General features: G+C 43.4%; 1 protein-coding gene across 1 annotated transcript; it reads right to left on the reverse strand.

The window, feature by feature from the left end:
- Nucleotides 1-125: 125 nt before the first annotated feature.
- On the reverse strand, nt 126-25,325 carry LOC122089043 (heterogeneous nuclear ribonucleoprotein Q-like). Its single transcript, XM_042658457.1, has 12 exons — nt 25,223-25,325; nt 23,868-24,388; nt 23,678-23,767; nt 22,987-23,226; nt 10,148-10,366; nt 9,711-10,074; nt 9,374-9,576; nt 9,220-9,293; nt 9,063-9,133; nt 8,255-8,316; nt 560-575; nt 126-488 (listed from the first exon to the last, which is right to left on the reverse strand). Exons 1-12 carry the CDS (start codon nt 25,323-25,325, stop codon nt 430-432), a joined length of 2,022 nt encoding a protein of 673 aa, XP_042514391.1. The 3' UTR covers nt 126-429.
- Nucleotides 25,326-27,326: the final 2,001 nt, after the last annotated feature.

Raw genomic sequence — 27,326 nt, forward strand, 5'->3', positions numbered from 1 at the left:
ATAGGATGAACAACTATCAGTTATTGAAAGTGGCAAAGCATCTTGGACGAAACTGGATATAGAGTTTAGAACTTTTGGTTACCTCTGTTCTGCACACACATTTTGGAGATTGGGGAGCTAAAATGTAGTTGGAGAGTTCCAGCAATTTAATTAGGAATAAAGATTTAGACATTACAGGAATTTATTGATGCATGTGAAACAACAATTATCAATTCCACCCCTGCAAAGAACAACATAAACCTACCAACTTCTTATAATAGACTCCCCTCTCTCCCAAACAAAAAGATTTTTCTGAGAATAAATTCAGGAAAATTGGCATGAGGCCTCAACTCTCTTTTCCTCTTAAGGAATGATATCCAACATGTTGAACAAATCCTCGAGACAATGCAGCATTACAGTAAAACAATATCATTGGCAGATCTTGCTCTCTCAGTAGTACGACCGTCGGGGTGGGTATGCTGCACTGCTAGGGTACCCATAACTGCCACCATCCAGCTGCTTTAGTAGTACGACCGTCGGGGTGGGTATGCTGCACTGCTAGGGTACCCATAACTGCCACCAGTGCCACCGCCCTGCTGGTTAAATTTTTTTTTTTTTGGGGGGGGGGGGTGTGGGGAACTTAGCATAAGGCACACACATAATAATAGATGAACTAATACAATGAATTGAGATTCATGAGCCAATCCCAATTAGTTGGGACAAGGCTTAGTAGAGTGGAGGTGGATGCATTGGGGTCAAACCATTATTGTGAGGTAGTCAAAGAGGTTCAATGGGTGAAAGTTAAATATCTTTATCATGAACCAATTTTTTTTCAGATCTCAAAAGTAATCAAGCAAAACTGACCATTGTGATTGTAAACATCTATCACTCACTATCACACAAGGACTTTAAGTCTATACCCAATCTTATCCAGTAAATTATATTCTAATGAATTTGGTACCTTTCTGTAACTGTGAGATGGATAACTTGAGTGGCACTTCAGTAGTTCTATTGAAACTTTTGATTCACCCATATAAGCAATCACCATCAGACTATGTTTGGAAGGCAAGAAAAGGAAAGGAAAAAAATTGAAAATTAAGAGACACAAACTAATCATTATTGCCATCATTACTTTTTTCTTCAAGTTTTTTCTTTTTCTTTTTCTTTTTGGGAAATTTACAACGCCACCCCTTGGAGAATGCCACAATTATAAGACCATCCCCTCTATTTCACCAAATTATCCTCGAACCCCCTACCGTCAGTCACTGTTAAGGAATATACCATATTTGTTGATGTCAGCAACTATATTTTATTTTAAATACTAAAATAGCCTTATGAAATACAAAGTACCAAAAATACCCTTGCAATAAGTTAATAATTCTTTCACCCAAATCGTAATTATTGGACCCCATTCTAAGACTTAATTCACATTTCTCCCAAATTGTAATTGTTGGACCACCGGCGATTGATCAGAGCAGCGGTAGTGGCTTCAGCGACGGACGGCAACCCGCACCCAGAATTAGATTCCTTTAGCATCACACAGCCACTTACCCTCTGGTCCATCGGACCAGAGCACGCAGCAACTGTTGATCCGCTGCACGGAGCTAGTATCTCAATCTGATTGGATCGCCGCTCAACGCCTAGTCTTCATCATCTCCTCCAACGCTTCCCTTTACGACGATTCCACTGAGAGATTGGTGCACCAGTTCGGCAGGGCCCTTTCCTTCCGCCTAAATCGGAACCCCTTAAGCCACAATTTGTTGATGCTGCCAACAACGGCCCCACCACAGCTGCCTCCATTTTAGTCACCACTGCCGCTCCAACTCCTCACCATCAACATCAAATGAGAACCGGAGGTAGTGGTGGTTTTTGGGTGCACGGCGGTGCTGGTGCTGGTGGTGGTGGTGGTGGTGGTGTTGCTCAAGACTTGGACATGGAATTAGAGTTCAACTGAGAGGAGGTGTAATCGTAATATCTCTACCTCAACCAAATCACTCCCTTCATAAGGTTCAGCCACCTCACCGCCAATCAAGCCATCTTAGAAGCTACAGAAGGCCAAGAATGCATCCACATCCTAGATTTCGACACCATGCAAGGATTACAATGGCCTCCATTAATGCAGGCAATCACCGAGAGGCATCGCCGTTCTTTTCTTCTACTTCGACTTCTCCAAGGGAGGAGGAACCATCGACAAATCGCAGCACCATGGCGCCCACTCCCACACCCATGATCCGAATCACGGGTCCAAGCCAGGACTTGAGCATCCTCCGAAGAACCGGTGACCATCTCCAGAAATTTGCCCATTCCTTGGGCCTCAGATTTCATCTCCGCCCGCCACTCATCGAGGGCCCCACCTCCTCGTATTACTCCCCGTCATCGTCTTGGGTTGCCGCCATGGCTGCCCACCTCCCCTCTGCTGTCCCTCTCATGCCCAACGAGGCCCTCTCTATCAATTGCATGCACTTCTTAAATAGGCTTCTCAGGGACGGCAACGCTAACAATGCCGCCCGTCTTATCCTGCGTGCCATCAAAGCCATGAACCCCAGTCGCTTACGGGTTTGTACCTCATGGTGAATGCTTACCCTTTCTTCGTCGACGTTACCTCAAGTCGCAGGTATGAAGAGAATGAGAGAAAGAGAAAGGAGAATGAAATGGTAAAATGGTAAAGAGGGGTAGTTTTGGGATAATGCAAATTGGTAATTTATCAGTGTTTTACCCATAAGGGCAAAAGCATCATTTTATATTGATGTGGAAAAAATTGACCGGACGATCTTCCCTGCAGTTCCTGGTGCTTTGGCTGACCTACACAGAAGAGATGACAGGGGAGAGCCGGGCTGACCCGACGGGGGACTCTCCGATGCCTAAGTTAGATCTTTCCACAACAGATGCTCAAGAGAGCTTTTCCAGTAAGAGAAGTGAGTAATCGATCCCCCATGATGGAGGCTTACCTTAGTATTTATAGGCTGCTGATGGAGGGCAAGTAGAAGACGATTATCAAGAGTCCTGTTTAGGCGTGGAGTCCTCAAGGGGAGTGGCTCTGTGATTCTGGGAATATTCCTGGAATATTCCCCTCTTAACTCGGAAAGGCCAACCGTGTGATGTCTATGATGACGTGTAGTGGATAGAGTCCTGTCTTCCGGAATAGGGATTACGTTCCCTGAATGTAGGGGTGGACGAAAACACGTTTCTGGAAACCTCGTTGTTGACGTCGGGCCGAGGTGGAAGCACGGCCCGATGGAGGCCGAGGTGCAGCACTGCCTGACGCAGGCCGAGGTGGAGCACGGCCTGATGAAGGCCTAGGTGGAAGCACGGCCTGATGGAGGCCGAGGAGGTAGCACGACCAGATGAAGGCCAATGGGGTAGCGCGGCCTGATGGAGGCCGAGGCGGTAGCACGGCCTGACGGAGGCCGAGGTGGAGCACGGCCAGATGAAGGCCGAGGTGGAAGCGCGGCATGATGGAGGCCGAGGTGGTAGCGCTGCCTGATGGAGGCTGAGGTGCAGTGCGGCCTGATGGAGGCCGAGGTGATAGCGCGGCCTGATGGAGGCCAAGGTGCAGCACGGCCTGACGGAGGCCGAGGTGGAGCACAGCATGGCCTGATGGAGGCCGAGGTGATAGCGCGGCCTGATGGAGGCCGAGGTGCAGCACGGCCTGACGCAGGCCGAGGTGGAGCACGACCTGATGAAGGCCGAGGAGATGAAGAAATGGCCCGATCTGGGACTGATGGAGAGCCGGAACAGGAGGTTGCTGGAGGCGAACGAGGTGGCTGAACCCTTAGGCCTATCAAAAGTGGTTGGATGACGTTAAAATTTCTTCGTTTCAGGTCAGCTCGGACGATGCCATCTTGTTCCTTCAAAGTAAGATGCCAAGCTACAATCTGACGGACTATGAGCGGCGCGTTCCCGTCCATGCTACTCTGGTGCAGCCCTGCAGCTCGATCGATGTTGGTGAAGAGGTGATCCGACTCGAAGGATTTTCTTGTGCTGAGCTAGGCTCGTGGATCAGCCCCCCGAGATTAGCCTCATATATATAGATCCATATTTATGTAGTTCGGTAGTGATGTATTTTGAGGGCTTTTTTCCCATTGTTGGAGAATGAAAATTTTATTTTATGTCTTCATCTCTCAGTATTCTTGTGCTTCTTTCTTTATTTTCTTGTGCTTCGGGCATGGACCAAAATGAGTAACTTTTTGGAAGAATAAGGACAAGTGCAGCTGTCTAAGTGTGGCCTTGAGGCGTTAAGCCTTGGACTAGCCATAGGGGTGCCGAGCTGGGGCTCAATCTTTTGATTTGCCTTGCGTTAAGGTCTTTTGTGGTGCCGACGTTGGTTGTTGCTTGTTCGAAGGCAAAGGAGGCAAAGCACCTTCATAGGGGTCGAGAAGAAATGGCCCAATCTGAGGACTGTCCCAATGATGTCGTGTTGCCGAGCTTTAGCTCGGTCTAGTTGCTGCCGAGCTGTGTCCCGATCTTCATGCCTTGCTGGTTAAGGTCTTTGAGTCGCCAGACTAGGGTCTGGTCTTGTGGTGCCGAGCTGGAGCTCGGTCTTAGATGCTGCCGAGCTGGGGCCCGGTCTTTGTGCCTCATTGGTTAAGGTCTTTGAGTCGCCAGACTAGGGTCTAGTCTTGGGGTGCCAAGCTGGAGCTCGGTCGTAGATGCTGCCGAGCTGAGGCCCGGTCTTTGTGCCTCATTGGTTAAGGTCTTTGAGTCGCCAGACTAGAGTCTGGTCTTGTGGTGCCGAGCTGGAGCTCGGTCTTAGATGCTGCTGAGCTGTACACAATCTTAGAAGAGTCAGATATTTGCGAGAAGCTTCATAGTATATTGATGTGTTGTATGCACTTGGGACAAATACATTGCTTCAAAATAGAATCTAATCTGCTACGTGATTGAAATTGAATAACTGCTAAGGTGCTGATAGTATAAAATCTTCAAGACTAACACCCAATCGATGGGATTTCAAGGCAATCTACTGATAAAACTCTCTACTGATAAAAGTGTCTACTGGCCTCAGTGATTTGGACTGTAGGCAGTTGTTCAACTGGCTCGGCTCGGGCCAAGAGGCTTTCATCTCGGCAATCAACAACTTCTACCATATATGCTAGGCCCAAGCATGATTTTTTGACAGATTTTATGAAGTTGGCATAGCATTCCCGGGATTCCTTCTGGCTGGACTTGCATTCCCCAACTCCGTTACTGGCGGGGAATTTGACCTTCATTTGCTTAGTGGACACAATCACCCCAAGGCCATTGAGACCGGGTCGGCCAAGGATTGCGTTGTAGGGTGAGGCGATCTTGGCAACCATAAAAGAAACCATGGTTGTGGTTGTCTGAGCTCCTTGCCTAATCGTTACAGGCAGGTCAACAACTCCCTCTAGCTCAGCTGGCATACCTGAGAATCCGTACAAGGGTCCTGGGTCTGGTTTTAAGGCCCCGGTGCCAAGCCCCAGTTATATGAAGGCTTCATATGACATGAGGTCAACGGAGGCTCCCGTGTCCACTAGGACCCTGTTTAAAGGGTGGTTGGCCACAACTAATTGAATCACGAAAGCGTCGTTGTGAGGCAGTTCAACTCTTCCAGATCACTGTCAGAGAATGTAATGGGTGGATTCGTTTTGAGGGCTTTGACAGGTTGTTCCGTTATGCATACGAACAGCGCGTGTGCTTTGGCTTTTTTGACTGATTCTGCCGTTGGTCCGCCCATGATTGTTAGGATGGCCGGACCCACGGGCTGGTTGTCGTATATGACAGCTCGGTCGGTAGCTAGGTCCTTGGACGGCTTGGCCTTACCTCGGCTCGGGCATATATACGAACAACGCGTGTGCTTTGGCTTTTTTGACTGATTCTGCCGTTGGTCCGCCCATGATTGTTAGGATGGCCGGACCCACGGGCTGGTTGTCGTATGTGAACTCGGTCCGTGGCTGGGTCCTTGGACGGCTCGGCTGGGCATATCTCTCCTCGACTCGGCCCTGTTCCCACAATATTTCTGCTTCAAATACTGTTTGAGGTATCCGGCCTTGATGAGCTCATCAATTTCCCTTTTCAGAGACTTACAGTCTTCAGTGTCATGTCCATGGTCTCGATGGTATCGGCAATATCGGTTGGGGTTTCTCTCTTCTGGTTTACCTGCCATTGGCCTGTGCCAGCGAAAGTACTTCTGATTTTGGATCTCTAAGAGCATGTTTGTTCGGGATCGGCATGCCCCTTCACCTCTTCTGGGGCTTCTTCCTCGGACTTGGTGACCTTGCCGTGGTGCACCTTTGGTTGGCACGATGGGCGAGCTCTGACCCGGGTGGGGTTGATCTTGCCGAGCTGGCCTCTGTTAGTGTTCACTTTCTTCTCTGTGCGGACGCGCCCCTCTACTGAGTCTTTGAGGCGACAGTTTCCGTCTTCCTACCGGGGGTGGGGATCTATGAGTGTCATGTGTCTCTTGGCTCCGATGATGTTCAGAACGACAAGCTCTCCCGATCTGGGTAGGGACGGGACCTCGCCTGCGCCCCTCAGTAAGAAAGAGCGGTGGTACCGAATGAACAGTGCGCGAAGTTCTGGCCGACCCCCTTCTTGCTGTTGATTGAGGGGTGACGTTGTTGTCAGGTGATTCGTCATTGTGATGTCTGCTCGGGACAGGCCTATGCGGCTGAGCTGAGCTTGTGCGTGGCACTGGAAGTGCCGAGCCGAACTAACGTATGAAATCCCTCACCAGTGCGTTTGTAGCTAATACCTGCAACTGCAAGCTCTGCATCTGTTCTTCCATGTTCGGGTGAGTTACCCGGGATGATGGGACATGGCGGGATAGCTGAGGCCTGAGGGTTCTGCTCGCGCTGATCCCCCTCTCCCTGGGAAACTTGCGCATCGGGCCTGGTTTGCTAGGGTCCTTGTGGAGGGCTCTCTGCTGGGATGTTTTCCTGCTCTGCCACTGGTGGTGAATGGGAACGTCCAAGTGGTACTTCGCGAGTGGATATTGCTCGTGTTGTCGTTGAAGAAACGACCTTCTCACTCCTCAATTGCATTGGTCCAAGGTGACTTTTTGTAACAATTTCCCACAAACGGCGCCAATCTGATGCCGAAAAAATTGACCGGACGACCTTCCCTGCAGTTCCTGGTGCTTTGGCCGACCTGCACAGAAGAGATGATAGGGGAGAGCCAGGCTGACCCGACGGGGGACTCTCCGATGCCTAAGTTAGATCTTTCCACAACAGATGCTTAAGAGAGCTTTTCCAGTAAGAGAAGTGAGTAATCGATCCCCCATGATAGAAGCTTACCTTAGTATTTATAGGCTACTGATGGAGGGCAAGTGGGAGACGATTATCAAGAGTCCTGTTTAGGCGTGGAGTCCTCAAAGGGAGTGGCTCTGTGATTCTGGGAATATTCCCCTCTTAACTCGGAAAGGCCAACCGTGTGACGTCTATGATGACGTGTAGTGGATAGAGTCCTGTCCTCCGGAATAGGGATTTCGTTTCCTAAATGTAGGGGTGGACGAAAACACGTTTTTGGAAACCTCGTTGTTGACGTCAGGCCGAGGTGGAAGCACGGCCTGACGCAGGCCGAGGTGGAGCATGGCCTGATGGAGGCCGAGGTGAAACCTCGTTGTTGACGTCGGACCGAGGTGGAAGCACGGCCTGACGGAGGCCGAGGTGATAGCGTGGCCTGATGGAGGTCGAGGTGCAGCACGGCCTGACGCAGGCTTAGGTGGAGCACGACCTGATGAAGGCCGAGGAGATAGCGTGGACTGATGGAGGCCGAGGTGCAGCACGGCCTGACGGAGGCCGAAGTAGCAGCTCAGTCGTGTTCAGGTTTGCGTACATGCTTCAGCCGTGCTGAGGAAAGTGACATATTTTGCCTCATCACATATCATTCCTTAACAGTGACTGACGGTAGGGGGTCTGAGGATAATTTGGTGAAACAGAGGGGGTGGTCTTATAATTGTGGCATTCTCCAAGGGGTGGCGCGGTAAATTTCCCTTTCTTTTTTATTCTCTTGCCTTCCAAACATAGCCTCAATGTTTTACCCAAAACAAGCATGGGACATGGCTTACAAGTCTGGAAAGTTACCAGAAATTACAAAAAACAAAAAAAAAGGTCATTTAAATTTTGTAATTTACTCAATACTGGAATCAATCTTCCACATTATGTTTTCAGGAATAGAACTTGGCCGCTGACATGCACAGGGATTCAATATCACATGGACCATCGTGTACGTGTGTTAGAGAGAGACAGTCACATGATGGTATATGTGTGTTGAGAGAGAGAGAGAGAGAGAGAGAGAGAGAGAGAGAGAGAGAGACCTGATATCCACCATAGCTTGCATAATTAGGAACATAAGTTGGGACCACAGATCCCGGAGCAACTGCACAAAAGGAGCAAAGCTTATCACAAGGCAAGACCAATATTTTCAACCAAGACTGGTTTAGCACCAGGAAACTTACCCTAGGACTAACATCATGAATTTAGGCTACATTAGACTTTCAGCAATAAAAAGTTTTCCAATGGAAAACAAAATAAGTGAAAGCTATAGTTAATTCTCCACTAGGGAACTCTAATTCCCCCCCACCCTCCTTTTTACAATGCTTCCCATCGGAGACTGCCACAGTTCTGGAGAAACAAACCTAACCTTAGTTCATTCACAGAAAAATGTTGAGAAATAATAGTGAAACAAGTCATGAGTCATCATCCGAACAAGCATAATTAATTTAAGAAACAACAACAACCAGACTGCAAGCGAAAATTCAAGTGCACAAGAATGGGATACCAGATGAAACCTCTCCACCAGGCCCCCAACAAAAAGAAGGAAAACTGCCTCCAATTCGACAAGTAACAAAAGTAATTTACCCAAGAAGTGGAAGCTGGTAATAATGCATCCAAGTTCACTGGGGAATTTGTGAGCAGCAACGCAGAGAAAAAATAATTTTGTGCATCATCTGAATGCTTTTCACAGTTAGAGTGATGCTATTGTCAGAATGATTCATCTCCAGTTTAATAAGGATTTATGTGCTTATGAAATTTCAAGAGTACGGAGTCACAATGATAAGAATGAGTCCATGAAAATGCCAACCAGTAAAGGAAAAAGCCTGCAATATTGGCTTCAAGCATTACCTCCACCAAAAGCAGCATTACCTCCTCCAAAAGCAGCACCACTGCTCCCTTGAACATCATATCCAACAGGTCTGTTCACAAAGCAAACCACTGAGCATCTTTAAAAGGAGAAAAGTTGAAACATAAAATTGAGTTATGAAGTCTGCATGGGGTAAACCTTCTCGGCCCATAACTATATGCATCCCGGCTTTGTTTGTTAGCAGCAGGTTCAAGGTATCCAGCGTGAGGTTCCTGAAATATATTGTAATGAACGATCAAATAAACAATCACCTCAGAACAAGATACCAAGAGCAAACAGAAATGGGATTTACCATATCTGAATACGGACGCTTAGATCCAGAAGCTGTACCATACATATGGCCCTGGTACCTAGAAGAAGAGGCAGCATACCCCTGCGCATAAGTATTCCCATAGGTGGTAGAAGCTGCAACGTAGTTTGGTCTCGGCTTCCCAGAGTGAGATCTGCTCCTTTGACTCCCAAATCTATTGTTTGGTGGTCTACCATGCATATTGCCTGCAGATTCAAGGATAAAACATCACTACTGGATCAATTATGTAACTGAATACAGTATTGAACTCAAGAAACAGAATATGAAGGGTCAAAGCTAAATAAAAATGAAACATTATGGTATTAAATTGAGCAACTACCACGTGCTTTCTTCGATGAACGGCCATTGTAACCAGTGTCCATGTCTCTCCCACCATGTTTCTCACCTTTAGGAGGTTGTCTGTTCCTCTGCTGATTTGTTTTTTCTGACCTGGATTGAACCCCACTACCCTGACCTCGAGCTACACTTCCCTGGGTTTTATGTGGTTTACCTCCTTTCGAATTTTTTAACTTTGGAAGAGTCTTCTTCCCCTTCCCTCCACCCCCTTTGGACTTGGCATGACCTTTCATTTTTGATGGGCCAGTTTCTTCAGTCTTTTCACCCTCCTCAACCTTGAAACCACCTCGAGCCCCCTGCTTCGCAAGCCGACCCTTATTCTGAGGCTTTGCTAGGTTTGCTTTGACCTAAAACAGTAAGTCACTGTTAAGATTATGCTACTTGACATTCAAAATATACTTTAGGTCCAGGCCATAGTACCTTGACATCACCCTCAACAATCTGGGCATTATTGATACCCTCCACACAAGCTACTGCACTTTCTCGAGAAGTGAATGTTACAAAACCAAAGTCCTTCCGTTTTTTACCAAGGTTCCGAGATAATTGAACTTTTTCTATTTCACCATACTGTTTGCAGAGCTCCTTCACCTTCTCTTCATCCCAAGAGTCAGTCAGACCCTCAACAAATACAGTTTTAACCTGCAACAGGAAAAAGACAACAGCTGTTGCTTGGAGTTCTCTGAAAGAAATTACACAGAAAAACAAAGCATTTGAAGCACCTTGCTCAGCATATGCAAAGAAATATTGTGCATTTCAAAGAAACCTGTTGTATTTACCACAGAAGACTCCCCCGCAAGTCTTCCATGGTGATGTTGATACAAATATCCAAATGTCATGCTATAAGAATGGCATACTGCCCATAGTGCATAAATTTCTTTTACCAATCCAACATTCTTAACTACAAGATATAATGACCTCTGTTCTAGACCCTTCACCTACTTCTATAAACAATTACCAAGCAGTCAACAATTTAGCTCTTGAACATCAGTATTTTGGACCATTTACCGTTAATGACCAAGGCCACCTTGTAATTGTTCTGATTCATATGAAAATGTAGCAAAGGTAACTGGGAAGGAAATCCTTTCTTTTATCAATTAAACAAAGCTCAGCGTTTGAGTTCAAGTAAAACAAGCCTAGCCAGGAGTTTGAGTCCTGTAGTTGAGCAAGCAAATCGGTGTAGCTAAGTAGCAAAGTAAGCAAATCTGATTGTTCGAGCTAAGTAAGCAGATCGATGTAGCCAAGGAGGCAGGGGCTGAAACCTTTATTGAACTCGAAAACAATTAAGCAACATAAAATCAAGGGGACACACCTACAGACAATACAGGAAAAAATGAAAAATAAAAAACGAAGAAAGAAAAAAATAAATATAGCAATGAGCCAAGGTCCATTGGCCCACCAACCCAGATTTAAAGAGAAGCCCAGCCAAAATCTCACAAATACAACAAACCAACCTGAAACACAGCCAAAGAAGAGAAGTGACGAATTGGCATTATCTTGGTTGGACTAGCATGACCTACCCTGTAAACCCAAACCCGAACAGAACCGGCCCAACCTAAGCTTTTGGTCTCATAAGGGCCAGTAGTGATTTATTAGTCATTTGGGGTTGATAATATAATTTTTTTATTTTTTATTTTAATTTCATTGAGAGATAGCTACATAGGAGTTTTGCTTTGAGTTGTTACTTGTTAGCTTCAGTCTGTTTGAGTTTCCTAGTTAAAATTAATTTCTATTTTCTAGTGGACTCTTTTAACTATTCATATGCATGTAAGCCCTCTGATTCAGTAGAATGAATGGAATATTGAATAAGATTACAGTTTTGAAAGATTGTCAGTGACTTTGATACAGAATCGAGGCTGAACCAAGTTGACCCATCTGGCAATGTTGACCGAGACGAACCAGGTCCGGTTGGATTTTCGGGTTTAGTAGTACTTTTTACAATTTATTTTATTTAGGAAAGATTAAGTTATTTTATTAGGGACGATATGAAATCTTTTATTTTAGGTAGTTGTTAGACAAGTAGGGAGTTACCAATTTGAGTTTTATTTGTTTCTAATTTCTTTAGGTAGAACTTAGGAAGTAATTAGGAGTTGCTATTTTAGTTTTAGATTTTAATTACGCAAGTTTTAATTTCAGTTTATCATATAAAGGCATGTAACCCAACTGTTTGGACATGTTTTTTGGAAAATGAAATTGAAGTTTGAGTTTGCCGGTTAGGAATGAACTTGGTTGTGTGCCCTTCTCCCCCCCCCCCCCTGGTGTGATTCTATCTCTTATCTCTTTATCTCTTTATCTCTTCTTCTTCCTCTTTCCCTTCCTTCTTTATCAATTCTGTTTTCCCTTTCCTGTACTGGCAATAGTACGGGTCTGAAAAGAGTTCCACAGATCTCCATCATCCCAACCCAAATCGATCTCAAGTTCTAAGATTCTAATCTACAGTGGTGGATGACCTAACTTGCAGATGTTGAGGGCTGAAGTACTTCCCTGTAGAGAGAAACAACTTGGGTTGCAGAGCTGGTTCTTTCCACTTGCATGAGTTGTTTTCAGAACCCTAAATCTCTTTTGAATGCCGATGACTGATGCTGTTAAGGGCTGGAATCATCAGAGAGTGAAATTATGGTCCTTCATCTGAAGTTTTGGGCTGAATCAATCAAATTGGAAGGATTTATCTTCATCGCAAGCTTCCCTTTACTGCTGGTCTTCTGCAAGAATCGTGAGGGACCTCCTCTCTTTTGATTTAATGAGTTTCACCCTTACGCACCAAAATACCATTCCTTTACCCTATTATTACCCCTTAGCCTTAGCTTTAACTTTGCTTCCTAGTTTGTCCTCCATTTCCCATGGTGTCCCATCATCTTTACAGGCCCAACAACCCCGTATTAAATCCTGATTTATTACAAAATTGCCACTTGACCTCAGATTTAAGCTTTTGCACAATTGAATTCGCCCATAAGCAATCCAAATCCGATTCTGGAACCCTGAGCCGCATCAAGTGGTATCAGATCCGAAAGCTCCTATTTTCGATGGCACTCGACCGTGAAGTGATTGCCCTTATGAAAAAGTGTTTGGACCAATTTCAGGAAGACAGGATGGCAATCCGAACAGAATTTTAGGAACTTCGATCAGATTTTCAGAAGGTCACCGAAAGTACCAACCGCTTCTGTGACAAAGTGCGTGCATGATAGAGGACGGGTTAGTGGTGGAAGAACCGGTTGACACTGGACGTGACGATCAAGAAGTCAAGGTTGCATCTAAAGAACTTATTGATGGTCGATTTCGGTTGTGAAACCCCACCATCAGATTCCAATAAAAATCATGTTGACGACAATTAGGAGAGTGACGATTAAGATAGAGTGGTGCTGATCCTCTCCTCCTATAACCTCCTATAAAACTCATGGACAAGTTTTTCTCAAGATCAGGGGAGTTGACGCAAAATCAAGGCTGAATCGAGTTGACCCATCTGGCAACGTCGACTAAGACGAACCAGGTCTTGTTGGATTTTCAAATTTAGTAGGATATTCTAGGATTTATTTTATTTAGGAAAGATTAAGTTATTTTATTTGGGAAGATATGTAATCTTTTATTTTGGATAGTTGTTAGACGAGTAGGTTACCAATTTGAGTTTTATTTTGTTTCTAATTTTATTAGTTAGAAATTAAGAAGTAATTAGGAGTTGCCATTTTAGTTTTAGATTTTAATTAGGAAAGTTTTAATTTCAGTTTATTGTATAAAGGGAAGTAACCCAAGCTATTGGACATGTTTTTTTGGAGAATGAAATTGAAGTCTGAGTAGGTATGAACTTGGTCGTGTGACCTTCTCCCCCTGGTGCGATTCTATCTCTCTCTCTTTATCTCTTCTTCTTCTTCTTCTTCTTCTTCTTCTTCTTCTTCTTCTTTCCCTTCCTTCTTTATCACTTACGTTTTCCCTTTCTTAGTACTGCCGATAGTACCAGTTTGAGAAGAGTTCCACAGATCTCCATCATCCCAACACAAATCAATCTCAAGTTCTGAGATTCTAATCTAAAGTGGTGGGTGACCTAACTTGCAGATGTGGAGGGCTGAAGTACTTCCCTGTATAGAGAGAAACAACTTGGGTTGCAGAGCTGGTTCTTTCCACTCGTCTGAGTTGTTTTCAGAACCCTAAATCTCTTTTGAATGCCGATGACTGATGCTGCTAAGGGCTGGAATCATTAGAGAGTGAAATCATGGTCCTTACTCTAAAGTTTTAGGCTGAATTAATCAAATTGAAAGGATTCATCTTCATCGCAAGCTTCCCTTTACTGCTGGTCTCCTGTAAGAATCATGAGGTTGAAGACAACCCCACTTCCTTTTGATTTAATGAGTCTCACCCCTACTCTCCAAAATACCCTTTCTTCACCCTATTATTATCCCTTAGCCTTTGCTTTAACTGCGCTTCCTAGTTAGTCCTCAAACAATAAATAGTATTTCCATTGGTGTCCCATCTTCTCTACATTCCTAACAACCCCCTTTTAAATCCTGATTTATTGCAAAATTGTCACTAGACCTTAGATTTGAGCTTTTTCACAATTGAATGGGCCCATAAGCGATCCGAATCCAGTTTTGGAACCCGGATCCGCATCAGACTTCTCCCTCCTCTCTCCCTATCTTCTCTCACCCACTAAACCCTACCTTCTTCCTTCTAATAATTTATTCTACTCTCTGTCCTTCCCCTTATATTACCAATGCAGGGCATTGGAGTTGCAGGCCAGCAGGTTATCTCTTCTTCTCCAATCACTCTTCTCCCTAGCGGTTTTACAATCCCTCAAGTTTGAGGTCGATCTCCAATTCTCCATCCTCTTTTACTCTCCCCCTACAGCTTTGGGAAATCAATTACTATCATAGGCCAAGACCTGGCAGGAATTGAGAATTTTAAACTGAAACCATACCCTGTTCTCTCTCTCACCATCATATTTAATTTAAGGTGGTTGTTTTGATCTTCCAGGTTCCTCATTCAATTGATACCTGTTTGTGTATTGGAGATCATTGGTTACCTTCTTAACCCTCAATTTTCAGATTGATTGGTGTCTTCTAGAGGGAGTTCTCTCATCCGAAAGAGCTCCTGGTTTTCCGCCTTGCTTTGGTCAAGAGGTTGAAGACAACCTCATCGATATAAATTATACCCCTCCTTATCCCTTCATTTCCAAAATACCCTTATTATTTTCATTCTGCTCAGTCCATAATATATGTTAATGCCTAGTCTGCCCCCATTTAGAATAAGCTTTAGTCATTGTTTAGGACCCAGAGTGCGAGGGGGCCAGCCCCACCCCCACTTCGTGACCCTATTGTTTTGATCCTTTAGGCAGATCCTGCACTCTTTCCAAGTTAAGACTGAAAACAGAAGAAACTCAAAACAAATGTGGACTAATGTAAAGGAGAAAGTGGGGATAGCTTTCTCCAAGTGGGCTTTCTACCACAGCATACCATTATACCAGCCAATGCTACCACAGGATCATCTTATCAGAACATGTTGGATGAGATAGGTAGGACTGGCCCAGTTGTAAAGGGGCCCAATGCATATGAGATGCACAATGCTTACTTGCCCCTCCACAAGTAGGAGTTGAAGCCCATGTGGGAATATAATGGATATTATGGAGTCATTGTGATGTGTGATAGTTGGACTAGACCCACTAGACAATCCATCATCAATTTCATTCTAAATTGTGAAGGGAAGATTGTGTTCCTCAAGTCAATTGATGCATTCCGGGAAAGAAGGATGCGAAATACATTTATAAGTTGTCAAAGATGTGGGGATCTCAAAAATCAAAATGTGGTACAAGTTGTCACTGACAATGGGAGCAACTTCAAGAAGGCTGAGAAAAAACTGATCAACAATCTAAGGTACCATCTATTCTGGACTTCATGTGCAGCCCACTGTATCAATCTCATGTTGAAAGACATGGGTAATATGAGGATTATGAAAAATGTTGTAGAGAAGGCACGACAAGTGACAACCTTTGTCTACAATCATGGATTGCCATGCACTTGTTGAGGAGCACATGTGGTGGTGACTTGGTGAGGCCAGGGATGACACTATGTGCAACAAAGTACATCCCTCTGAAGAGCTTTAAGACAAAGAAGTCTAGACTTGGGTCCATGTTTGCTTCAAAGGATTGTTTTGATTGGGAGGGGTCTAATTCTCATGGAGATCGGGCAGCCCAGGCCACTATTGCTAGTGACAAGTTTTGGGATGACCTCAAGAGGTTGTATGGGTATTAGACTTCGGTCATCACCATCTTGAAAATGATCGATTCATAGAAAAAGCCCATCTACCACACATAGCTGCTATTGCTATGATGAAGATGAAGATGAAGATGAAGATGGAAGTGGAGGTGGCATACAAATTGGGGCAATGTGAGGTTTGATGGAGTAGCCTTAGGGAGAAGAAGGAAAATCGCACAAAAGAGGGAAGGGGATCACACACCACGCACAAATTCACTAATCTAAAAACTAAATTCACTCTAAAAAATTAAACATTGAGTTATGTAAGTATATAAAGGGAAAATAAAAGACTACTCCTACTTGGACTTTAATACTGAAAGAAACTCCTACTTAGACTCCAAACATAAACCTACTTCTCTACCTCCTACGTATCCTACTCAAAGGCAAATAAAAGACATAATATAAAACTAACTACTACCAGCCCTTGTTGGACCAAAAACCTGGGCTGGACCGGTTCTTCTTAGCCCTTGGCTTCCACAGTCGGTTCTACTGGTCCAGCCAGGTAAGTGCAACTGTATCTACATAAGCTCTCCCCTTCTGAAAAGAACTCGACTCCGTCAAGTTTGGATGAGGTCCAAGAATGCCGTCAGAGTCGATGCGCTTGATGAGAAAAGTACCAACTATCTTCTTGAGCTTGAGATGGGGAAGATCCTTTGCTGGAAGGAACTTCATCTCGAGGCCACCATGCTGAAAAGTGCATTTATTATCATATCCACAGTGCTTGGCTTTCTTGTCGAACAACCATGGGCGACCCAGTAGAATGTGACAACTTTTAGAGGGAGAACATCACATTGAACCTGATCAATCAGTCCACCAATGGAATACGTGAGCAAACACCTTTCATGAATTTTCAGATTATTGTTGTTCACCCATCCAACCTTGTAGGGATTCAGATGAGGCTCAATTTTCAGACCCAACTTGCGAACAGCATCTTCAGCAACAACATTGGTACAACTGTCAGGGTCAATCATCATATTACACAAACTGTCATTGCATCGCACCCTGGTTTGAAAGATACAGTTACGACGCCAATCGTCCTCCTTAGGAATCTTCTGTGTAGTCAAAAGAGGATGGATCACATAGAACGGTCGAGGCTCACGATCACTATTTTCATAATTAATCTCATTAGGATCATGATCACATTCAGCCTTCAGATTTACTGTTCCTGTTTTCAGTTGCTCTTCTGGTGCATAGGGTATAAAATTGTCCTTGTCGATGTAGGCTAATAACCGCTTAGGACATTGATTAGCTCTATGCCCCGTACCCCTTGCATGAGAAACATTGAATAGCCTCCTATGGAAATGCTAAGTTCCTGTTATAACCACGCTGAGGTGAGGAGTATGGTCGATTAGGTCGTGAAGATGACATGTCTGAATCACGACGAGGTGGAGAATACGGTTGGCTAGGTCGTGAAGATGCCATAGATGAAGCACTAGCCTGTGGTCTACTTACTGATTTTTCCTGTTGAGATGATTGTGGCTGAATAGAATTAGATCCCCTAGGGAAAGCATCTGTAAATGGCCTCCGATTGTATAGACGTTTCAAACTCTCCTCAACTTGATATGCTACCTAGACAGCATCTTCCATTGTAGGCAGTCGGTTAGAGGCAAGAGCAACACTAAGTTGAGGGTGTAAACCATTACGGAATTGAGCCACCAACATCCCACTCAAAATCTAAACGAGTAGCCAAATAATAGAACCTAGCAACATATTCTTCCACGGTCAAATTATCTTGTTTCAACTGTGCAAACCTGAGATGCATGCACTGCTTGTAATCAGAAGGCAAGAATCTCTGATTCATGACTTCATGCATTTCAGCCCAAGTAGTGACTAAACCAATGCCTCGGGTTCGGTTCTGTTGTTGTTGCTTGATCCACCAGATTCGGGCCGTGCCTTTCAGTTTGGCCTCTGCAAATAGGATCTTTCAGGCCTCAGTCAACCCATACCATCTAAAGAATGTCTCTAAGCTGTGAATCCAGTCAATGTACAATTCTAGATTGTTATCCCCATAAAAATCAAGGACATCCAATCTTACTGCACTTTCTGCTCCATCATCATATCTACCAGTTCCATATGGTGGTGAAGATGGTGGCGGTGGATCTTGTGGAACGGTGTTGGAAGAATCTCCAGATTGAATGGGACTCTTTCCTTTATCTGCTGCCACCAAACAATCCATAGAAGTTTGTATGGATTCTCATTGTCATAATAGCTTCAATTTTTGCAACATTTTCTCCCTTATAGGAGTTCATCTGTTGAACAACTTCACTGTTGGCTACCATGGTGGAGATGGGCAAGATTATACTTGAATATGATGGTAAAATAGTAAATAAATGGAAACTTAAAGGAGAATGGCAGAATGGTAATTATCTCACCTTTTTTTTTTTTAATTTCTCAGTCCCTGTAAGAACAGAGAACAGAGAACAGAGAACGGGGATGGAGAAGAGAGATGGAGGGGTGTTCTCAGTAGGGCCGAAATAGGGAATGGGGTAGAGAATAGGGGGTTGTGGGGGAGTGGGAATGGGGGAGAATAGGGAGTTACAGGGAGTAGTGTGGGAGTCGTAGGGATAGGTTGTGGGATGAAGTTGTGCTTCAGTAGAGCAAGGGAAGGGATCCTTCGGCTCTGATACCAAATTGATGGAGTAGCCTTAGGGAGAAGAGGGAAAATCGCACAAAAGGGGAAAGGGGATCACACACCACGCACAAATTCACTAATCTAAAAACTAAATTCACTCTAAAAAATTAAACATTGAGTTATGTAAGTATATGAAGAGAAAATAAAAGACTACTCCTACTTAGACTCTAATACTGAAATAAACTCCTACTTATACTTCAAACATAAACCTACTTCTCTACCTCCTACGTATCCTACTCAAAGGCAAATAAAAGACACAATGTAAAACTAACTACTACTAGCCCTTGTTGGACCAAAAACCTGGGCTGGACCGGTTCTTCTTAGCCCTTAGCTTCCACAGTCGGTCATGCTGGTCCAACCAGGTAAGTGCAACTGTATCTACATCAAGGTTCCTTGCCATAATCAAACTGTTGGAAGAGGCAACTCATGCATCCACTACATAAGGCTGGTGAGTTTTAAGTTTTTCACTTATTCACCTCAATTTCAACTTATGAATATTGACAGTTAATTGCTTATTCACTACTTTGCATTATTTATTTTCAGCATACTATCTATATCCAAAGTACCAATACAAGCATAGACTTGCAATGAAACAAGATCTTATAGATGCAATACACAGAGAGGTGGAGAGGTTTGAGCCAAATGCAATGCTCAGTCGGTGATCAATCTAGAGGTGAGAACTGAGAGTGGTAGTTAATAACTAATGCAATTATTAATTGGTATTGATGCTAACATTGGTACCAACCACTGAAATGGATACAGATGAAAGCCTTCAAGGATGCTACGAGGGGTTTCAGCTAGGCAGTAGCTATTGCAGGTCAGGGGGCACTAATGTTGGTTGGTCCAATCACCTTAGTCTTTCCGTTTATATTTAGATATGCATCATTGTTTACCATCACCTAACAAAATGCTCATATGCAGCTGAATGGTGAGTGCTTATTGTTTACCATCACCTAACAAAATGCTCATATGCAGCTGAATGGTGAGTGCTCATTGTTTACCATCACCTAACAAAATGCTCATATGCAGCTGAATGGTGAGTGCAATATGAAAAATACAACAACAGGTAGAACAATTGGGTGCTAAGTGGCTCAAGGACTCAGTGTATGTGCATCATAATATGAGATTGAAAGAGGAGCACATCCAAGGTAACAATTAAAATGCTTTCCCAAACATGTTCCGCGTCCGCCACTAGGTGCAAGCAAAATTGGAGTATGTTCGACCTTATATACTCCAAGAGGTAGAGCCGATTGGGTGCTAAGCAGCTCTAGGACTTGGAGTATGTGCATTATAATATGAGATTGAAAGAGGAGCACAGACACCTTGGCATGGAGAATGATAATAGCCCAATCGAGCTAGCCGAAATTGTTCATGTGGAAGAATTGAGGATGATCCCCTTTATGAGTGGGTCAGGGATCGAGGTGAGCCACTATTAGATGAGGCTAGACAACAAGATTGCTTCACAGATGGGTGTTGATGTCAAGGACTATATTGTGACAAAGGGTATAGCTCACTCACAATCCCCCGTCCATTTGTGCCCCACCCTGCTACTAGAGACGATTATTAAGAGCAGTGGTCTTGTTCCTCGTCCGCCACTCAGACACCTGACCCGACTCAGGGCCATGATGGTGGTGGTGATTGTGACAGATTAGCTACCTTCTGGGACGAGAACAATATGCATCAGAATTCGAAGCCACAGCCACAAAGATTCACAAAGGAGACTCAGTTCACCCATGCCACGCAGGATGAGGATCGTGATGCACATACTTTGAGAGGCCACACCTGAGGTCCAAGTTGGCAATTCAAATATGAGGAGGCAACTAGGATGGGCATGGGTATAGCTATCAAACTTGTCTTTGGCAAAATGGAAGCCATGAGTTTGGGTGAGAGGATCTGTTGCGTGAACAAAAATTCAAAGACTTGAGCCCTTGTCCAACACATTATGGTGATAGTGGCTTCGAGAGTGTTAGATCATATGGTGTTGTGCATGGCGGATCTTCTTTATTTGGAAATGGGGTCATTCAGGTGGTAGGTCATCTTTTGTTGACAAAATCTTCGGATGTCCGGCCCAACCATGTGTGACACCTCCACATCCTTGCAGTCTAAGTGAGTCATTCCCTAGGTTAGGATACCTTCAAGATGTTAAAAATGGGGCTTATAGGTGGGCAGCCATGTCATGGGACTCATATGTGTTGCATTTAGAGAAGCGGCTACGACATCTACAATGGTACGCAGCTCATGGATTGAAGTACCTAGAAACTCCTACAAATTGAGTGGTGAGTGTTGTGTCCCTATCATCTTACATAATTGCTTGTTTTTTCAATTCTAAAGTATGTTCTGATTGTTTTAAACTTTTGATAGCTTATTTACATTTCTAGCATATGAGTTATATGTAGAGACTTAGTGTTTACAACAAATTAACAAGGCTAGCACACAACATCATTCAACGTACACTAGCAAACTTGGGTCAACACCATAACTACCTTTTTGGGTGATCTTTTCGTGAAAATAGCTCATGGATTAGGTTCAAAAGTCAAAAATAGGCTGAACAAAAAATCAGACGGAAAAAACAGTTTCTGGGAGACTGGGCCTCAAAACCAATGATTCGAACAAGCCCAGAAAAAGTACCTGGTTTCAACCAGGTTTTGCAGGTTTCGAGCAGGGCCAAAACCTGCCTCGAGATCGAAATTCTTATCCTTAGTCGAAACCGGCCTCGAGATCGAGATGTCAATCCTTGCTTAGTGGTGAATCCAATCACAGGCCATAGGTGGTGAAGCCTTTGTCATAGTTCCTTCTCTCTTCTTCTTCTTCCATCTTCTTCTTAAACTTCCAGCAGAATACACAAGCCTTGTGTGGGAGATTTATCATTTATAGGTGATTTGAAATTCCGTTTTGCAGATCTGAATCTACCCTTGACTTCTCTCTTTCCTCTGTTATTATCTCAACTGTTGCTTACCTTTGTTCTGCCCAAGTTTTACATCAGTTACAGCACCTGCGGTTTCAGTTTCTTCCTATTCTAGTTTCTGGTTTTAGACCGGCAGGTTCTGCCAATCCAGTTATCGGATATGTCCCAAGTTTTGACCAGTTTTCTCCTCTACAAGCAGTTCCTTCGACCAGCATTGGAGGGCCTGAGAATTATTCCTGTTTGTATTTCTAAATTCTGTCCTTTTAGTTCCTAATTATATTCATCATCAGATTTGACTGATCCAACTGTTGGATCAAACTGATCTTTGAAGTAGACATTCTGCATGTGACTAACTAAACGCCAGTCGCTAACTGCATGGCTAGCTGCACTCTTTATTGTGGTCAAAGAGGAACTCACATTCACAACTACACTTTCATCTGTTCAGTCGTCTACCTCACGCATTCTTAGCTCGGACATGCCAACAGCCAATCCTTACTCGTTTCCCTGGCCAGTTTCTACTTGACTTTTACTCCCTGTGATCCTGTCCAGTGGTTATTTTTGTTCTTTAAATCTTATTTAGTTTATTAGAACTCATCAAAAAGAAGAAGGGAGAGAAAAGTTAAACGAGACAATCGTTAGGGGGTGAGAGAGTAGAGAGAAGATCGTTGGGGGTGGGGAGGAGAGACGATCTCTTTCAAAAACTACTATATTCGTAAAATCACTCCCTTTAGCCATAGGACTACATACTTTGTAAATACTCAAGGCTGGAGCCGCTGGACATAAAAATAAAAACAAAGATTGACCAATCTCTCAATCGGAAACTGTATGGGAGTTTCCTGAACTGACCAAACATCCTAACCTATGAAGGAAACAGAAACAAAATGACTGGACATACCCATAAACCACTTAACAGCAATAAAATAAAATAATTGGATATCCTAACTCTATCCCACGATTATATTGTGTATATAAAGTACCTAAAAACTTTGAAATCTGGAACCGCAGGCTACCAATGGGACCCACAAGACTGCTATTAACTTAAATACTATACTACGCTACTAGGACCATATTATTTCATTGTTCCACCCAATCAAATTCAGATCTAAGAGCCAAATTGAAAGATCAAGCCATCTCGAAAAGCTGAGAACATGCTCCCACATAACTTCTCTCTCTAATCCTTACCTTTCACACCACATGCAAGTCCAATTGTATTAGTATCACTTGCTGCCCTAGAGTTGCAGGCGTATCAACCCATACCAACCACTTGCTTACAATGAAATTAACATTTTGGTTCTCTTGAAGGTTTATACTTGTAACAAAATAATGTCCCTACGTAAACTAGAGAAGTATGCAAGAATGTAAACTCAAAATCAATTTCTCAGTTCATTGTTCTAACTGTTGCAGCCAATCAACCAAGAGGATTTCGGTGTTAAGACTAATTTGCATAACCAATGAAATAACATAGAGCCCGAACTATATTCCAAACCTGTGAAAGAGCTTCCTCACTGGGATGAATTGAAGACTGCGCAAAAGCAACTTTAGCACTTCTATCACAGCCAAAGATAGCATCTGGCTTCCTTAGCCGCTGAAAAGCTGCCATGGCATCAGAGTGGGTATTAAATTCCAGAAGAGCAAAACCTTTCCTCTTTCCTTCATTCTTAGGATCATCTGGTAGATAAATCTCCTCAATTTGTTCAATCCCAAAGCTTTTCAGTGTCTCAAGTACCTTGTACCCAGAAAAAAGCATAACAGCATTAGTTTGTGAACACAAGACGGTAACAGGGGCATCACCTGCAGTGACAATATGGAAACAAATGTAACATGTTGTGATCTATAGTAGGGACTGTTCCAATGCAGTTATGCATACCACCTGCATGCATTCCAAACATGGTTTAAGTAATCAATATCAGATTGGCTGTATCGACCATTTTCCGATAATGATGCATGCCCCATTCCGTATCAGTGTAACGGTACAGAACAGGGATCAATCTGTCCAGAAAAAAATTCAATCTGTCCAGAAAAAAATATCAAAAGTGACGGTAAACCATCCAAAGCGGACCGAACCATATCGGTATCATCCGAGACCGATACCATTACCGGTATCGATTACTTAAACCATGATTCCAAAAGGTGGCACAAGTAAAAAGGACAAAAAATCACAACAGATTGAATCGTACTTGCTCTTTTGTCCATGTCTTGCTAATGTTGCCCATATAAAGCGTATCATTGTCCTGACTCGGAGATATACCAACACGCTTGCCTCTCACCTGACAATAACAACGGTAAAACTTATCAAGATGATCAGACTTAGACGGACACACAAGCAAGCGTGCAAGTAGGAGGAGCTCAAAGATCAAAATGTACAACCTCAATCCCATCCTTCAATTCGAAAAGGACCTTCTTGGCTTGCTCAGCAGTAACATACCGAATAAATGCAAAACCTTTGCTTTTATGTGTAGTTTGATGCTTTACTATCCTTGCTGACTGAATTTCCCCAAACTCCCCGAAGATTTTAATTAGATCTTCTTCAACAGCCTCCTTGTCCAGGCCCCCAACAAATATTTCAAACTCCTTTTCTTTTTTTCTGTCTGTTAGAGGAGCTTCCATATATACAGAAGGATCTTCTTCCTCTTCATTATCTTCCTCGTCACTTCCACTCTTATCAGCCTCTTCATCCTTATTAACAGTTCCACTGGCATCAACGTTGTTAGCTCCATCCCCACCTCTTTCGGTATTTTCAACTTCTCCACAAACTTTGCTATCATCAACTTCCCCCTCTATGACATCTTCAGCGTCCCCACCTCCTTTGGAATCTTCAACCTCATTACTTCCTTTGTCTTCAACTTCCGCAGATGAAGTCTCTTTTTTAACTACATCGTGTTTGGCCCCTGAAACAATAAAGTCATACTCACATCAGAAACCCTTTGCATCATGGAACCAACAGAAATGATTTCTTGAGGGTGAGGACGCATGGCAAGTAAGATTAGCCTACAAAGAAAACAACAAAAAACGTATCACTTTGTTTCACCAAATGCATGTTTACCTAAGCTTCTTGGGGCTTCTGCTTCTCTGATTCTGAAAAGTCAGCTCAGAAGTCCAAAATGCAGATCCTACGAGAGGATGGCATTCAGAATCTTTTCCTCCAGAAACCGAGAAGCTAAAAAGCCCCCGGTCCCCCACCACCATGAAAAAATGCTTCCGGGTTCTTATCCACCAGAAGCGGAATGTATGAAGCTTAGCTCTGTTTTGCAATGTTTTTTTTTAAGTATTTTTGTTGTTCTTCCGTTCTTTTGGAACAAAAAAGAACAGAAATTATCAACACCAGTTCATTTTTTTGTTCTTTTGTAATGAACCGGACAAAAAGAACACATGTTGATTAAAAAAGAAAGAGCACATTTAAATTTGTTTAGGGCTCACCCCGACATTCAGCACTCAGTCAACCCCTCCCCCTATTTTCCTATGCACTCCCGCAACCCCAACCCCTGCCCCACCACCAACTCTACAACTCCACCACCCCCTCTCCCCATTTCTGTCTCTCATCCACAGTCTCTGCACAACTTTGTTTATGGACTGCCATTACAGCCTCGGTACAACGCCATGGAAATATAGGTTTGTTTATGTGACCCCCGTTCTGCAGTCCGCACTCTGTACTTTGCTTCTCCCCCAAGTTAGAAAGTGGGTAGGTGAAAAATGACATTCTTGTTGGGGATTTTCCCATCTACGTTTAGAAGGTGTATCCACCTCTGAAATCCCTGTGAATTTCTGCTTCAACACTTCCTCCCCCAAAGCCTCTGCTGAACAAATTGTATCTCTGATGGTGGCCATTTCCTCTTTATCTTTTCTGCATTAGGTCAAGCTTCGGATAGGAAAGTGATGATTTCAGTAACTCGATCATTCACTTTTCCTTTCTATGGTTTCCGATTTCGGATGAACTTTGCCTCTAATCCAAATGTTTTTTGCACCCAGACTTGCAGTCATTGTGTGGCTATTCAATGCATGTCAGCTGCATCAGATGCGCCCACCATATCCAAGGCAAAGTTGCATTTTCTCTACAAATGGCCAATCCCCAGTGTATACAATACAGTGTTGCAGGAGGATCCTGAACATTGCAGAAATGATGCAAAAAGTTGGAAGACTGGGCTCAGGCACAGAATGCCAGTTCGTTGGTTGAGTTTTCATCCGGAAAAGGAGAAGTTGAAGTGATTCTAAAATATTAAAATATAGATTTGTTTATCGGCTGCCATTAAATTTGTCTCTCATTCATGTTATCTGAGTAACATTGATGTAGATCACAGGAACAAGGCCCAAAACCAGTCCAGACAGGTTCTGGGATGCGACTGCTGTGGGAGGCAGCCTGGTCTAATGTGGCTTGGTTCTTGGTTCTTGATTGGTTCAACCCAAGTACAGCTTGCGTGGAGAAGATTTGAAGAAGATTCCCTCTTGATTCGTGGGCCCCATGGCCAGCTCGCATGGAGGAGTTTAAGCTGCAAGATTTTAGGAAATCTTTGATTGATGTAGTTTCTCTTTTCATATTTCCTTGTAAAAGTTAGGAACATATTTTCTAGCTGGTTTCTAGTTTTACATTTTACTTTTAGAAAGTAGGAATTCTAATTTATTGGGTTTCTATCTTTGTAAAAAGGAGGGATTGATTTAATTTGTAATTAGTTTCCATATAGGATAATATCTAATTATAAGGGGATTCCTGTCTTTTCCATGCAACAAATGACCCACTTTTGTAATCAATTTAAAGTTTATAAATAAAGGAAGAAGTCTGATCTACAGCCCACGACTGAATGGAGAAAAAAAAAAGCTTTGCGCTGAAAAACTTTGAGAAACAGCTTGAGTGGGATGCCCTCAGGAAGAGTGAGATACTCGACCCAACCTATCCCCCTTCCCCATCTATCTTCTTCTTCCCCTCTACTTTTCTATTTATTTTTCCATCTTTAATTTTTGTCACTAGTTTCCTGCAACACCATCAATTCTGGATTTCTGGACAGCAAGTTTCTTGGAGATTCTATCAGCAACTGGAATATCGATCCTACTGTAGAGTTTGTTCTGGTCTGAACCAGCTCCTACATTAAACATCATGCATAGAATAAATGTTTGCAGGTTGCCATTAAAATTGAGATTTGTTTATTGACTGCCATTAAAATTGTGCAAAACAAATATAGTGGCAGTACAAAACCCGCAGCACCTTTGATGCTGAAACTGTATTGAGCAATCGGAATCGAGAGAGGAATTTGTCTTTTGTATTGGTTTTACAGTAATTGGTACAAGGCGGGGATGATTATTAAATGGAAATAGAATCCAAAATGCCTAATTTCAAGTGATGCAAAGTAGGAGAACTTGGTTGTGAAGACATTGCTAGCACGGGGATTACAAAGAAACGGAAGACGAATGGGTATTGCCATCTGCTTGGAGAGATCTCTTGCTGAATTCCTATAAGTGGTTCTGGATTACGAAAAGGGTTTGGTGATGATGGCGAGGAGTTCAGCAGTGTCACAGCTTCGTGGTGCACCGAGTTCAACCCCAAATTTCCCACTTCTCCATCTTCATATTCTTGTTCCAAGGAAAAGATGGGGGAGAGGGAAGAGCTGACAGTGAAATGGTAAAAGAAAAGAGGAAGAAAGACACGCTTTTTCTACCAAACGCATTAATATTTCGTAGAACTGTTTTTCAATAACAAAACAAAAAAATAAATGGACTGACTAAAAAGTACTCATATGGAATAGAAACATTGCCAAACAGACCCTTAGCCCTGAATTCCTTTTACTGGAACAGCAGTGGTATGCTCACAATTTTTTAATTTGGTTAAAGTGTTAGGTT

Source organism: Macadamia integrifolia, chromosome 9, assembly GCF_013358625.1.
Source record: "Macadamia integrifolia cultivar HAES 741 chromosome 9, SCU_Mint_v3, whole genome shotgun sequence".
NCBI classification, from domain to species: Eukaryota; Viridiplantae; Streptophyta; class Magnoliopsida; order Proteales; family Proteaceae; genus Macadamia; species Macadamia integrifolia.

Bases quoted from the DNA above. Each gene is read 5' to 3' on its own strand.
- LOC122089043 (XM_042658457.1), bottom strand. From the start codon at position 25,325: ATGGCCACCATCAGAGATACAATTTGTTCAGCAGAGGCTTTGGGGGAG. The intron at 23,227-23,677 runs GTACGATTCAAT...TCTGGGTACAAG, and splicing joins AGACATGGACAAAAGAGCAA to GTACTTGAGACACTGAAAAG. The intron at 8,317-9,062 runs GTAATGCTTGAA...CCTTTTGTGCAG, and splicing joins TAATGCTGCTTTTGGTGGAG to TTGCTCCGGGATCTGTGGTC.